Raw genomic sequence first — 15,225 nt, 5'->3', positions numbered from 1 at the left:
AGCTGGAATCTAAGAGCAATGCCCACAATGACGGTGAATGAATTCAAATATCCGTCTTTGTGATGCCTGTGGGTTGCAGGAAATGTTACCACGGGCAACAACTGGCCAGTGGTTCACAGTTTGAGAACCCTGGAACGAAGGGTTCACGTGCAGTTTGAGTGAGTGACGGAAGACGAGTTAACACTAAAACTCAAACCGCAGCAGAAGCCACAGTCAAACAAATGTGTTCATTTATTTGTTATTGTGGGAACACGGCAGAGAAATATACTGGAAACATGGCACTCAAAGAAATTTACCATTCATATGCTAAACCTGAGTATTAAATAATACATCAAAATACCTGCCAAAATAGGTACCCAGAGGCATTTCAAGATGGCCACCAAGTGGTGTAAAACATTTGGCATGTGAAATCAATGCACTTCAAATTAAAAGATACAAAATATGTATTTGGGTTCACATCATTGTTTTATTCTGTCAGGTGATCCATCAGGCCCACAGCAGAGAGAGACATGGGAACACTGCCGTGTAAAACTGTTAACCAGCCTCTTTATTTTGTGGCTGTGCAAACACCTTCAGGGCTTTGTCTGGAGTTTATCGTCAGTCCTGCTTAAAACTGTGCACAGCTGCATAGGAGCTAGGAAGAAACAAAGACAGGCATGCACACGTTTTACACTATTAGATATGCTGACAAAGCTAGTAAACAAGAAGAAATGTATTAGTATTACTATTACAACTGAAACCATACATATAAAGTAACAAGAGATTTGGCTAGTTGGATTTATGTCAGCTGATGTGGGTATATTTTTGTTAATTTCATTTATGTTGCTATTTACCTCTTTTGGTGATGAAGAAAGAGGTTTTCGTGCTTACTTTTAAACACATATGCACTGCAGTGCACTTTATTCCATATCCTTAAGGCCAGATTAGAATCACCAAATAATCTAACATGCATGTCTTCAGAGCCTGAGCACCTGCAGGAGGCTCATACAGGCACATGGAGAACAGAACAGAAGATCCAGGCCCAGAACACTCTGCCCTGAGGTGCCAGCCCTAAATATAACCCCACAGAAACTGTAACACAACATGTGACTAGTGCCGCACCAGTCATTGTGAAACACGGAAACTATGCATAAGACAGTAAAAAAAGGATCAAGAACCCCCAGAAGATATAGGGCTCAAACTAAATGAAAATGTGGAAAGTGCAATTATCTGTTCTCTCCTGCATAAAACTGAGGGGTCACAAGCTTAAGTCAAACACTGATAGCTTATCTCAGCTAGAAGTATGCAATACAGCATGTGACCTGATCCTTCAGTTAAAACTAAAGTCTGCAAAAATCACCTGTGTCAGAAGACAAAAAGAACCGCAGTGCAACTGGCGGATGGATATGAGGAGATAAGTTGTTAGACCTCAGCTCACAAAATCGTGCCTGCTTCTTTCTTCGGCTTCTGCTGTAGAAGGTCAAAAGCTTTAAGGTAACATGCTCTGAATCCATCCCAGTATTTCAGTACGTTTCTAACGCGTTTGTGTTTATTCTTCTTACCACCTGGTGGAGCTGCACACCCTGTAACACTTCACCCAGTGGACAAGCCTTTAATGTCCTTATAAATTCATTTTCTTCAAACGTCAATCCTTCACTCGGGTAAGCGCTTTCTCTGTGTTATTTGCGCCATCTCGTGGTGAAAGGGGAGAATTACATTACAGTAAGGCCGATATAGTACGTCACGTGAAAACGCCACTCTAATTGGTTGAATTGCACGGATCACATGACCTGCTCACTCATGTAGCCAAAACGGCAGTGAAACAAAACAAGTGCTGTAAAAGTGTTTCTCTTTATGTATTTCCGTGCATCTAACAATGAATATTAACCGTAAATGCCACTGTACGTAAACTGCACACGTCGTCGTTGCTGTGTGAGGGACTGTAAGTAACCTGGACGCATAGTAGCAGGTGGGTTAAATGTTCTTTAGAGCTTATAGCGAACTGTTTTTGTTTTGCATCGTCAGCGACTCTCCGTCGGCTCACTAACACAGATCCAGGCTACAGTGTTTGTTAGCAGTTATGGAGTTTAAACAAAGACTTTTCCCTCATCGTAAATTAATTCGTGCTTTACTTAATGTGTGGTTTTTAATTTATTTGATCTTTGCCGAACTCCAGAGTGACCCACATTTACCTACTTTCATGTTTTAGCCTCCTGCTGGCTAACCACACTTGTGTTGTCTAAGTCAAACGTCAGAAAATGGTTACAGTCGTCTTATTCATGTAGGTAATTTAGTGATTTAGCAATCCTTGCACTCACTGACACACTCGCTACAGCTTGAGCTAAAAATCTCGAGTCACTTCTTCCTCACTGAGTTGTTTTCTCTCATTCTAATTCATTTGTTCCTCTGCGCAGATGCACAAACTCTTCTTTGTCCACTGCTAACAGATGCAGTTCGAGCCGAGGGGCTTTTGGGTTTGCTTTATTAAGTACAGTTAAAATAACAAAATTAAATATGGTGCTATAACAGTATGACACTTAGAGCTGACCTGTAGTTTCAACATGTTCCAGACTCGAGTTTCTTACAATGATGTCCCAGCATTGTTCAGTGTGTCATGTCCCACAGAAGGCACAGGAGTTTGACATAAGTCCACTGAGATCACAGAGTGAGTCTGCTCAAAGCAACTCAAGTTTATTCTCTCTGCGATTCAGCTCCAAAATTTCACCTCATAAACAGAAGAGCACTGTCTTTATCCTGCCACCATGCCAGTGTACATAGCAGGAACATGAAAACACAATATTTTGTTCCACTTTGTGCCCACTTTGTACTCTGCTTACTTCAAACTGGGAAACTGTAGTAGGTCAGAGGTTTCCCTGCTTCAGAAGAGGACTTTGTAGGAGACTATACAAATAACAGCAATTGGTCATTATCAAAACAAAGCATCTGAGTGACCTTAAAAGAAGTTGATGCAATTTCATCTTATTTTTGGTTAATTTTATAAAGCAAAAAAAAAAAAGCGGTTGAAAAGTTGTTGGTTGTTTTGTTTGTTTCTATCATGGTCTTAGTGAGTTTCATTGTATGGAACTAACAAAATTTTGTTTGTAAACTGCAGGTTTTTTTGTGCGTTTTAGGTATTTTGGCCAGTTCAATGCTATTATGCTTCTTCTAAACCAGCAACTTGAAAAGGACTAAACAGTGTACTTGATTTATCAGACAGCAGATGTATGAAATTTACTTGAACGTGCAAAGCAGTTTCTCTTTCTGTGGTTTGTTTAAGTAAAATTTTAAAAACTTCTGAACATCCACCAGGTCACCAGCAAAACTCGTAGTGTTCTTCTCGTGTTTCTTAGATGCATTTGGCCCTTAAACATGTTCTGTTATTAGATTTTAACATGTCAAAGCTAGTAAAATTTACAATTTGATACAAACAAAACACTCAAAGACTCTTTGTGTAATGAAGTCAGGGCCATTTTGCTTTTAGCGTGTTAGCAATAATTAAGCATTTACATTCATTCATCTGCTTTTTCTTAATTTAAGAAATTTCCTCATATGCTTAAAAAAACAACAACAACAGCACGTGAAACTAAAATATTAGTCACGTGTTCCTCTCTGACCAGAAATATGTCTCTAGCAGGAAATGTGTTTCCCGTCTTTGAAATCATTTTTCAGGAAGAGTCGGTTACCTGAAATATGTCCTGTATGTTAAAGAGCTTGTTTGTGACTGAGCTTTATAAGGAGCGAAAACCTCCAGTGGCCTGAAGTGTATAAATGTGTTCAGTGTGTTATATTAAAAGTTCAAAATGATGCGGTCGTTTTAATTGACTTTGGAGTAATGTGTATTACAAACTAGCTATCAGCCATCGCACTGTGCTGTAATGTAATAGCACTTATAGTGGGAGTAGTAGAGAAATATCTTGGTGCAGGTCGGACAGCCTGTATAGCAGTATGTCTGTGATAGACCACAATAGGCTCTGCTTTCATAAAAACTTTCATAAGTGTGACTTGAAAGATTTCCAAATATTTGTGCGTGACTCAGAGCTAAAATGCTTTTGCTTCACATTGCAGTATCACATGCTTCTTTGACTCTTGTGACTTCCAGCTCAGCGATATCGCAATTTTACCAAGTCACAGCACTTCCTCTGTCTTTGATGTAGTCAGATCTCGTAAAGAAGCATCACATTCTCTCTTTATCAAGTTTTTGTGTTTAATCAGATTTGATTTCAGTACAAAATACACTAATCCTTAATCTCTGTACTTGTAAGTTTGTGGGGGTCCTTTTTTCTAGCTGCTAGCTGTAAGCTCAGAGGCCCTGTCACCCTGCAGGCAGCTTTTCAGCAGCTGGAGCTGTCTTTGTGCTGGAGATGGTGCAGTTCATTCTGTGTATGTGGTGGTGAAAACACCTAGAACCTTCTCTTTGTTGAGTGTGTAAAGGACAAGCTGAGGTGTGTGTCCCACGTTTGGTTGTGTTTGAGGCTGCTGTGTTGTTGAAAACTACACTGCTACTTTAAGTTAATGACAACCTCTTAAGTTAGGACGGACCTGCACAGTTTCTATCTTTCTCAAATTAAATAGCATTAAATGAATATCCACTGCTGCTGGTTCTGTTTACAGATATCATTACAGCCAAAACTTGGAATGAAATGTTTTTAAGCCGTGTAGCAAAGTTTCCTTGGGTGCAGCTTCGGGATTGGTTGAGTCATCTTGTGTTTACCCCTGAAACATGATGACTTGAAGTAACGTTTGTGTTTTGTTCCTCTTGTTTGGTCTCAGAGCTGCAGAGCAACACAGTGAATGTGAGCTGACAGGACGGAGCTCATTTCTTCCGTGAACATGAAGTCCGGCATCCCGTACCACCAGGTAAAGTTCCTTTAATATGTGGGCTTCATCAGTGTACAAACATCCCAGTTTTTAATCATTTCCTGATGCGGTTTTAATATTTATTTAAGTTACTTATTGCTTAATTATTTATTACTTACCTTCACTGTATTCTTTTCTTTCATATTTTTTAAATCAAATGTCGCCCCTTTGATGTGAGACAAAGTGATTAATGATTTTGCAATCACTGGTCACTGTGCATAGAAAATTAAGTGGTCAGTTATAAAGCTGTGTACAGTGGTCTCTCGCTATGACGCGGTTCACCTTTCGCGCCCTCGCTGTTTTTTTAACAGCGCATTGTGTTCTGCGTCCTGATTGGCTGTAGACTGTTGTCAATCAATCTGGTGCCGTGTCTGCTGTACAGTACAGAATGCATTCAGCTTGTCAAAAGTGTGACTCTGAAGTGCTTTATTTTTCTACGAAGGTTTGAACTTTGAGAGAATTTAAACAAGAGAGAAAAGTGTGAAAATGTTCACGCCTGTCTGAGAAAAGTGTATAAAGTGTGTAGTGACGGGTTTTACAGCCTTGAAGCGTCTATAATAACTGTAAAAAATAACATTGGCTACTTTGCGGATTTCACCTGTCGCGGGTTATTTTTAGAACGTAACTCCTGCGATAAACGAGGCGCCACAGTATAGTCGATGTTCTGTTTTGTCGTGAAAAATATCCCAAGCATGTTGCTGGGGTTTGGCCACGTCGTTGTTTTTCCTGTAATGTTGCAGACGTGCCGAATGCTGGAAGTCAAGGGAATTTTTAAATCATGTGAGGAAGTGAAGGATTGTGTTTCAGGAAGTGCTTTTGCTTTAGGTTTGTATTGACTGCAACTGCTTAAATTAAATGATGTTACTCGTTTTTTTAATGACAGCATTTGGTGAATGAGTGCCAGTTTAGGAAGCTGGCAGACGTAGAACTCTTTTCCTTTGTGTGTTCAGAGAATGATGGTTTTTCCATGACTTTAGCGGGTGCTAGCGGTTACTGAGGGGGCGATTTTGAGACCGTGGATGTCTGGTATGATAGAGGTTTATGGTTCAGTCTGGATCGAATGTTCTCACAGTGTCCTTGTGTGGTGGTTGTGTTTGTGTGTTAGCTGGAGGATGAGTCCCGGGGACAAGAATCCAACAGGAGAACACAGGTGGTGAGTTAGAGCACTAACACACAAATACACCTGAATTTTTACTCGTCAATATAAATAAATCGCAATGATTTTTTCAGTTTATGTCAAAAATAAAGACAGAGAAACAAACACTGAACAAGAGCTGCAGATTCTAAGGACGTCTCCTCCTCCCTCCTCAGTATTACAGGTGTCTGATAGCTCTGGCCACTGTGGCTAGTGTGCTGCTGGTCATCATGGCGCTCTGTAACCTCCTGATACCGAGGGCCTCCTCTTCCTCTTCCCACCCTGTTCCCGACATCAGCCTCCGTCTGCCTAACATGGAGTCCTGCACAGATCCCTGCAGGTAAGTTTACTTTAGAAACCAACACCTGCTTCCAGCTTAATCTGCGTATGCAGAAGAGTTCAATATCCAGGAAAACAAAAAGCTTTTTAAAACCTTATTTGATGACAAAGCCAGCAAACTTTCTTACTTTTTATCCAATTTGACTGATGATTCAGCTTCATACCAGTAATAGAAAATTACTTAAAGTGCAGATTCTTGACTATACATGAAACAGCATCTTCATTGCTATCCATACTCTACCCAGCCTCTTCTATAACATAGCTAAAGTTTAAAGCTTAGTTAAACTATCTGCTTGACATGAATTCGTGTATTGGACGTTGAGGAAAAAACTCTCCCACTCTTCTCTGTCTCCAGGATCGTGTTGGTGGAGAGCATTCCCGAAGGCCTGGAGTTTAACTCCAGCACCACTCATCCATCCATCTTCCAGGCGTGGATGAATCTGATGAACGAGGCTCGCAGCAGTGTCGACATCGCCTCCTTCTACTGGACCCTCACCAACAAAGACACACACACTCGTGAGCCGACAGCCAATCAGGTCAGCTGGAGTTGTCTGCGGTTTTCTTTTTCTCTTTTCCTCTAATATTAAATTATGCTGAAGAATGATCGATTATTAATTGATGCAAAGCGCTTTTAATTGTGCCGACTGACCTTGATCTAAAGCAGTTATTGTGAAACAACCAGATAACTGATCCCTGATTTTCTCGCCGTGCTCACAGGGTGAGGCTGTTCTGAACAGGCTCGCTGAACTATCGGGGAATTTATCAGTTCGTATTGCTGTCAACACGCCGCAGGAGAAACAGCCACGGCATGACCTCAGGCTGCTCAACGACTCAGGTGACTCTTGGCTTCTTTTGAACGTCACACCTGCAGGGGTCAGACTGATCTGAGCTGTCTGAGTTATTATGAAATTAGTTTAATACACATATTGTGATGTCTCACTGTGTGTGGGACATCATATGACGTCTGTGAGCCTCTTATCGACACTTGTGTTAAGTTGGTTGGTGGTGATGGGAGTTATTTAGCTGCGACATTAACAGTAACTCTGGTATTGCAACATACAACTATGCATAAGCACCATTTTTTGTTTTTATTTCTTTGTTTTTGTTTTTTGGTGCATAAGACTGATAAACATTCTGATTTACAAAATGGATTATTCTGAGATACTGAGTGTCACTTCCTTCTGTCTAAAATCATCTAAAATGAATATGTTATGTTCATTTATCATTGTCCAGTATTGCTGTGAGAAAAATGCTTCCAGCCCTCAGAATTGTTAGTTTTTAGGAAATAAGTGTTTGTTTTGTGTGACTTTTAGGAGCCCATATTAGGACCGTAAACATGAAGGAGCTCACCACGGGCGTTCTTCACACCAAGTTCTGGGTTGTGGACAAGCAGCATATTTACATTGGCAGTGCCAACATGGACTGGAGGTCCCTCACACAGGTACACAAACACTCAGACTCTCTCTCACTGTCATGTAAATGCTGTTAGAGGTGGATGCTCAGTACAGTCGGTGTGTTTAAAGGTAAACAGAGCAAACTTATCAGTATATTTATTATTAAACAGTTCTTTCTACTCTTGACTTGGTGTGGCGTTAAAGGGAGTGGATGTCCCTCTGCTTAAGCAACTACCTCTGAATATGAGAACAGCAGCACTGCCCACCTGCCCATCAGGGCGGGGGCATCCAATCAGAAGAAAGGTGGCCCAGACCTTATGTGGGATTCTCTCTTCAAAAGCTAAAAAAAAGTCCACACACCCACTCCCAGCAACCGTTAACAATAAGAAAGAATCAAAAGTTCAGCACGTTTAATAATTTTCCCTAAAATATATATATATTTAAATCAGCATGGGCTGTATATGCTCAAAAATCTATTATTTTATTATATTTGCATTAGCTTCACTTTCTTCACCGGCACTGGGTCTGTGCACAACAATTTGTGAACTAACGGCTTAACTGGGACAGTGGGGAGGGGGTCTTAAAGTAGAAAGCAGTTTATTTCACACAGGATGAATTACGGGGCTGCACCAGTAAGAATCATCTGAAGCTTCTCTAACAGGCCTGTAAATCTATAAACAGCGTCAGTGTCGGTAGTCCCGCCCGAATACTGACACTGACTCTGTCCCATTTCTTCTGCTTTCAAGAGGAAGTTTTTATGTTGGTATAAAGTTTCAGTCACATGCTGAACTGTTTAGTCTACACGTGTTTAATGTCGGACCATCAGTGTGGTAAACCACATCTCCCTTTTACATTTCTCAATCAGACTCAAACATCCTTTTTTTTACAAGATTGCGCTAAAGTCCCAGAAACATATTTCTGATAAATTAATCAGAAAAGATACCGGCTTAACAGTAGGCCAAAGAAATCTAAACTGGGACAGAAGAGAAGGAACAACTTTTCTTATTTCCTCTTTGTTTTCTGCAGTTTCAAAAATGCAAAACCAGCAAAAAACGAATGTAAGTAATGTTCTAGTGTTGGTCTCCAGGTGAAGGAGCTGGGTGTGGTGGTCTACAACTGCAGCTGCCTGGCAGCAGACCTCAGTAAGATCTTTGAAGCCTACTGGTTTCTGGGGGAGAGCAAGTCAATCCCATCACCTTGGCCAGAGAGGTTCTCCACCATGTACAACAAGGATACACTCCTCCAGCTGCCTCTTAACAACACGCCATCCAACGTCTATCTGTCGGTGAGCGGGATTTTCTTTTGATGTTGAGTCATAAGAGCCAGTTAATCACCTCTAAGCAGTTTTAAGATTTGCTTTCTGACCAAATGGGAAATAACTGGTGTTTCTAGATGGTCACATCATGCAGAGAGAGGGACATTTTCAGCTTTGCGCTTGTATACATGCAACGTGCAACCACAACTTGTCACTTGTCACAATTTGTGACTTTCTGACTCCTCTACAGTTGGCCATCAGTACTGAAAGAAGATGTGAATGCTTGGTTTCTGTTACGGTCACAGAAGTGGGCAGATATCGACACCTCTTTCAGGGCGATGCAGGGCCGGGGGATTCCAGAGCTGTTCGAAAACAATCTGCAGCACAGAGTTTTGGTTTCTGTTACAGCGCTCACGTTTCCAGGATTCAACATTCAAAACCTTTTTAAAATGTAATGTTTTTTAAATACAGTCCCACTGAGGCTACTAAATCAACCCACATAGCCGCGCGTTCGTCCAGTCACTACTGTGCATTTGTAGTTTAGCATATTGTAGTTTTCTGTATTTTAAAAAATGCTGCTAAAATGAACTGAATCCTTTTTTCTGCTCGATCAGAGTTCCCCTCCGTCCTTATGTGCGGCCGGCAGGACTCCAGACCTTCAGTCCATCCTCAGTGTGATGGAGGATGCTGAGAGCTTTGTCTACATCGCTGTCATGAACTACCTGCCCACCATGGAGTTTTCACATCCTAAAAGGTGCAGTTTTGTTGATAGTTGTGAAATGTAACTACAGGAAAACAGTTGATCGTTGTTTTGTTTTTGTTTTTCTTTTATGGTCCTACATCAACTCTAGTCAAATCAACAGTAATAAAATTAATATGAACGTGTTTGCACAATAAAACACCAGGATATCCTGATCAAATCATCCCGAAAGGAAGTGAGAAACATTAAGTTTTAACATTGTGCTCGTACTGTGCGTGTGGCGCCCTCTGCAGGTACTGGGCGGACATCGACACGCAGCTGAGACGAGTTGCATATGAGAAGCGGATTAAAGTGCGGCTGCTGATCAGCTGCTGGAACAGCACACAGCCAGTCATGTTTTCTTTCCTGAAGTCTCTGGCCTCAGTTTATAACCCCAAGAATAACCTCGACATCCAGGTGGTGAGTGGCTCTTATGGTCAAGCATCATCTCCCGCTGGGAAAGGAGGTTGTACGTTTTATGGCACTTATCCTAAAGTAAAAACATTATGTTATGACTTTGTGTTTTCTTTATTTAGAGGCTCTTCGTGGTGCCTGCCACCCCCAAGCAGAAGGAGATTCCCTTTGCAAGAGTTAACCACAATAAGTACATGGTGACGGACAAGATGGCATACATAGGTGAGGCACACTTTCTTTGTTTACTAATAAATTTGTTTCTTGAAATCATTAAGATGACTTAAAGAGTACACATAGAGAACCTTTTCAATCAGTTTCAATGACCTATCTTACAGTTTCAATTAATCCCCCAAAAAACAGAAAAATGTGATTTTCATCAAGATGAGAAAATACATCATGATACTGAAATTGAATACTTGTTGGTGGTGTTAAAAGCCAAGCTGATGGCTGCTTTTCTAAGCATGTCATTAGTCACACGTACTTTATTATCATCTGTCCAATCAGTCTTTCAGGAAAAAAAAGATAATGCGCTTAAATATAATCTGTGGCTTTCTGTTTTCAGGTACATCCAACTGGTCAGGAGACTACTTTGTGAACACGGCTGGCTCAGCATTAGTTGTCAACCAGACGGCGTCACAGTCTGTTGAGTCAACTGTCCAATCACAGCTGAAGGCTGTCTTTGAGAGGGACTGGAACTCGGGCTACAGCACTCCTCTCACCCAGCACTCAAACCTCAAAGACTTCTGTTACTTTTAACAGCATTACAGACACACAAAGTCATTGTTTCGGACTTCGACACAGCGCACTTTGATTTTAGTAGTGAAGTGCGAAACGTATGAAAATTGATCAGCTGTAATGTGGAAACCCCTGAGCTTAAAATCAGCAACAGGCAACCTATTAGCAGAGTGTTTGCTAGACTGCTGAGGTTTAATGCCGCACTCTTATTTCATCAGAAAAAAGAGAGAATACAGACAGTTTTTTAAAGAGAGTCCAACATACGCTCTGTATTTTAGGCCGGTTTTAAGTAACGTTGAAGCTGATCTGTTAGCTCAATTTTATCCAAGCATCTTTGTCTGCCTTATGGTCTGTAAGTTGTCACACCAGCATTCACATGGATACAAAAAACATGAAACGGGCTAATACTGGCTGGATATGTTAAGCTCAACTTTCAACTACATTTGGCTGGTATCACAGTGTTATAATATACTGATGTACTTACAAACCCCAAGAGTTTGATTGCCAAAAATAGCACCAAAAACAGTTGCTTTTCTTTATTCTTAAACTGGTACAGAGATGCCAATTTGAGGCCATATTGTTGTGCACTACAGAAATATGCCAGCAGAAGTTGGGAATATTCAGCTGAGCTCAGTGAGCTGTGAAATATGCCAACTGCAGGAAGTATTTAGGAATTTTTAGAGTTCATTTACATGCACAGCATGGGCAAAGGTGCATGCAGGATTAGTTTGTAGATATTTGCAGATGAAGACGTTAACACGTCTCACATTATATTTGTCAGTGTGAGCAGGACCTCCTGCAACAATCTGTGGGTGAAGGTAGCGGTGTCCCTGATCTTCTCAGCTGCTGATTTCCTGATAGATTAAATGTAAATATATATTTAGATCAGTAAACACTCAGGGTGTGGTGAAGGTTTGCAGTCTTGTTTCCTTCTAGGTTACAGTCCACGTGTCTGTGCAGACACTGGTCATGCAGTGATGGGTCCAGTGGTTGTGTCTTTTTGTTCTGACACAGCCTGCATACAGAAGTGTTTTCTTTTCTTCAGTACCTCAAAGACTGGAGCCTTGAGTAATGAGGGGTAGCTGCAGTGAGTCTGTGTTATAGATTGATAACATAAATAATTCATTCAGCATATTAGTATTTCTTGAAGTGAGAGGAGTAAAGTTTGTTTAGTCAGCGAATCCCTCACATCCATAGCTGCAACGGTTTGTATGATCAGCAGCTTTTTGTACTGTCATATATTGTATATACCAGGAAAACGTTATGATGGGATAAAAACATGCACACAAATGCACACCATATCTATTGTTAAAGGTTTTACAGCTGTGTCGGAGCAAAGGAGTCAGACATGAATGTTTAACTTTCATCATGTGGTTTCTATCATGTACTCCCAATAGCTGTAGGGGGCGCTGTGTCAGCATTGGCGTCAGGTCAGTGGCGAACGTCATGTTTTCTGCTGTCTCCTGCAGTGACTCGTGTAAAGGGATCAATTCAGTCAATCACAGCTTCAGCCTCGGTGGGAGTTTTCATCCCAGTTCATCTCAGGGAGTTTGAGTGCTTTTGTAATTTTCTGGAATTTAAAATCATTTAAAAATCCTCTCTGGACTGCTTTGAAATAAGCAAATAAAAGCTAAAGTCTGCAGTGCATCTAAGGGAAATAAAAACTTCTTTCATACCACTCCAGTGCAAAATAGTTTTTTCACACACTGATCACAATTTAACCATCTGAAATAAATTTAATCCCCCTATAATGTGTTAATTATGATTGGAGACATTGTTTACAGTGCTAGAAATATCAAACTGAATTCATTGCGTGGATTGTAAACTCATCAAATATGTTGGAAAACCCCTAGTTTGTAAAAACACATATAGATTCGGGGCCAAATGAATTAGCTTAGGCAAGCAATAAAAAAGAGAAGCACAACATTTTATTGCTTGCTCAAACAGCCCAAGTGTTCCTAAGTAATCTAAACTTAGTAAGAGGAACTTGCTAGACATGTCTACGTACAAATGAAATGCTAAAGCACATAGCAAAGCCTCACTACCTGCTATTTAAAAGCATAAAAACCATGCTGGGAGTTAAGCTTGAGCTGCTCTACCTGAAGGTTCACGTTTGTGATGCTGCAGTATCAGATGTCTAACACTGGGGGGCAGTGTTGGTGCAGTTTTGAGCCTTGTCCGATCTGTGAGATTCAATTTCAGGATTCTGTTTTAAAATTTGTTTCTGATAAAAAGTCTAAACTAAAAAGTCTCATGACCAATGAAATCAAAGTTTACCAAAGGGGGATAACCTAGTGCTGCTCCTATATGATGGAAATACTGAACTTTACTATGAAATAAAAGGAAATCCTGGTATCGGTGCTTTTTACAGCCTGTGTATTTAGTGCTATGTTGTTGTAGTTGTTTTTGTTTTCATGTTTTGAAGTGAATCAGAGTCCAGATCTGATTATGGGTGGGTTCAAATGTGAGACTCGAACACACCCAGTCTCTGCTGACTGCAGACCAGGCTGATACGTGCTGTTTGATAAATACATACCTACTGAGTAGGTTTGTGGTTGTTAACTCAAATACACTACAAACACCAGCAGTGAAAGTGCTGTGTGCAGTAAGATGATCCCTGTACTTTCAAATTAATTACAATGTTTTTAACTTAATATACATATACAATATACAGGCATGTGAATACTACATGTCTTTGAAGAACAACTTTTTATGAACTCCACAAAACAGTCATTTTTAAATTGGAGGGTTTTCAATATACTGGAAACTGAAATTGTAATGAAGTAAAATTTACATTATTATATTATTATATAATATTAGCCCCTCAATTTGCAGTTGTGGGTCCTTTCAAAAATTGTTTCAAAACAGCTATGCCAAATTTCTTTTTCTGAAGATTATTCATAGCACCAAAACACTAAACTCACACAGTTTTCTCACACAGCTGAGCTCAACATCTGCTGACTGATTTCAATGTTATTTTGCACTTGAACAACACGCCTGTAAGTCACAGGATCCAATGAGCTCTGCTTAAACCATCCTGAATTGATTTAACTGTCCTTGTTCTACCGGATATCCAATACAAAAGGAGTCCTGCTGCTCTCTGTGCATTAAAATACAAATGCCTTATAAAACTACACAGCAGATAAGTATCTGATGAGCCTTCAAAACTCTGATCAGTACATTTGCTCTTCTTCAGGAATCATTTGATGGTGTCACCAGCACCTGAAACAGCATGTTCCCCCTCCTCTTGCCGTGGTCTGAATACCCAACAATAAACTGTATCCCTGATACCTCACGCTGATACCTGTCTCTGCTCAAACCCACAAGAATAGTGGGTTGCAAAGTAGTGTTCCTTATAAATATATCTAAACCCGAAACATACCCTCTTAGGTATCTGCAACATGTTGCTTCCCGGTGTGTAAACTATGCAGTCGTCCGTGGTCATGGAACGCAGCAGAGCCCAACCCAGGAGGTTATTTCCGTCCCTCGGCTAACTATCCAAAAACGCACAGTCTCCACCCGTTCAGTGACCCATGAAGTGTGTCTGTGGTGGGAGGGTCAGCTTGGGTTTAGGTCTTCTGTGGACACTTGATGGAGCTGCTCAAAGATATTGAGTTCAGGTGCACCTGTGATGGGATTTAAAAAGATGTGCTCTAATTTAATGTTTGGGTTCCTAATCTTCGCTTTGTGAGTTTGTAAAATTAGATTTGTACCTTGAAACTTTTTCAAGGTACAAAGGCTTACAAAATTTATATCTTTATCTGTGGAGCACTTATCACTGCAGCATCAAGCTGCACCGCCCACTAAATGCTGTTACGGAAAAAGTCTCTGCTGCCAGGGGGCCACTTCAGTCTGTTTGTGCCAACCTCAGGACCACCCAAATTACTCTTTTACTAGCTGCACTGTGACAGATTGATATATTTTTCTCTTTTTGCTACTCTTTGTGCAGATGTTTCAGTGCCAAGGTGCTTAGACACGCAGGGAACACTAACATAATAAGTATTGTGTGTGTGTGTGACATTTTGTTTTTATCTTGAGAATGACAATTAAACAACAGTATTTGCTCCTGAGTGGGAAGACAGCATCTGTATGTGAAATATTTATGCCCCAGATTGTTTGAGGTGACGTTGATCTTGCTCTAAGTGTTTTCTGTGAAGATACTAAGCTGCTTTGGGAAATTAAAAACTGAGGAAAAGGTTTGGTGTTAGAGGTTTGGTGATCCAGGTTTGTACTTCAGTATTTTATTTTAAAAAATGAATAAATGGAAGATAAAAGGAGATGGAGAGAGAAACTGTAACCACGGTTTTTATAAAGGGAACAAGTATACGGCCAGAGATGTATGTGAGGCTGGTGCAGATATGTATGAGGACAGCAAGAT

The 15,225-nt window shown here is 40.5% G+C and overlaps 1 protein-coding gene across 1 annotated transcript; it reads left to right on the top strand.

Annotated features, from left to right (window-relative positions):
• The first annotated feature begins 1,764 nt into the window (after positions 1 to 1,764).
• Positions 1,765 to 13,202, top strand: pld3 (phospholipase D family, member 3). Its single transcript, XM_040037671.1, has 12 exons — positions 1,765 to 1,948; positions 4,750 to 4,836; positions 5,942 to 5,989; positions 6,148 to 6,311; positions 6,666 to 6,846; positions 7,028 to 7,145; positions 7,624 to 7,751; positions 8,792 to 8,989; positions 9,574 to 9,713; positions 9,953 to 10,118; positions 10,235 to 10,334; positions 10,675 to 13,202. Exons 2-12 carry the CDS (start codon positions 4,810 to 4,812, stop codon positions 10,866 to 10,868), a joined length of 1,464 nt encoding a protein of 487 aa, XP_039893605.1. The 5' UTR covers positions 1,765 to 1,948; positions 4,750 to 4,809; the 3' UTR covers positions 10,869 to 13,202.
• The last annotated feature ends 2,023 nt before the right edge of the window (positions 13,203 to 15,225 follow it).

Source organism: Simochromis diagramma, unplaced genomic scaffold (genome assembly GCF_900408965.1).
Source record: "Simochromis diagramma unplaced genomic scaffold, fSimDia1.1 OVJJ01000463.1, whole genome shotgun sequence".
Lineage (NCBI taxonomy): Eukaryota > Metazoa > Chordata > Actinopteri > Cichliformes > Cichlidae > Simochromis > Simochromis diagramma.
Note: the sequence above shows the minus strand (reverse complement) of the source record. Positions and strands in the feature narration are given on the sequence as shown.

What these genes read in the sequence shown, in the direction of transcription:
- pld3 (XM_040037671.1), top strand. Translation starts at nt 4,810, where the DNA reads ATGAAGTCCGGCATCCCGTACCACCAG. An exon ending in ATAACCTCGACATCCAGGTG is followed by an intron (nt 10,119 to 10,234) that starts GTGAGTGGCTCT and finishes TTCTTTATTTAG; the next exon opens with AGGCTCTTCGTGGTGCCTGC. An exon ending in GGACAAGATGGCATACATAG is followed by an intron (nt 10,335 to 10,674) that starts GTGAGGCACACT and finishes TTCTGTTTTCAG; the next exon opens with GTACATCCAACTGGTCAGGA.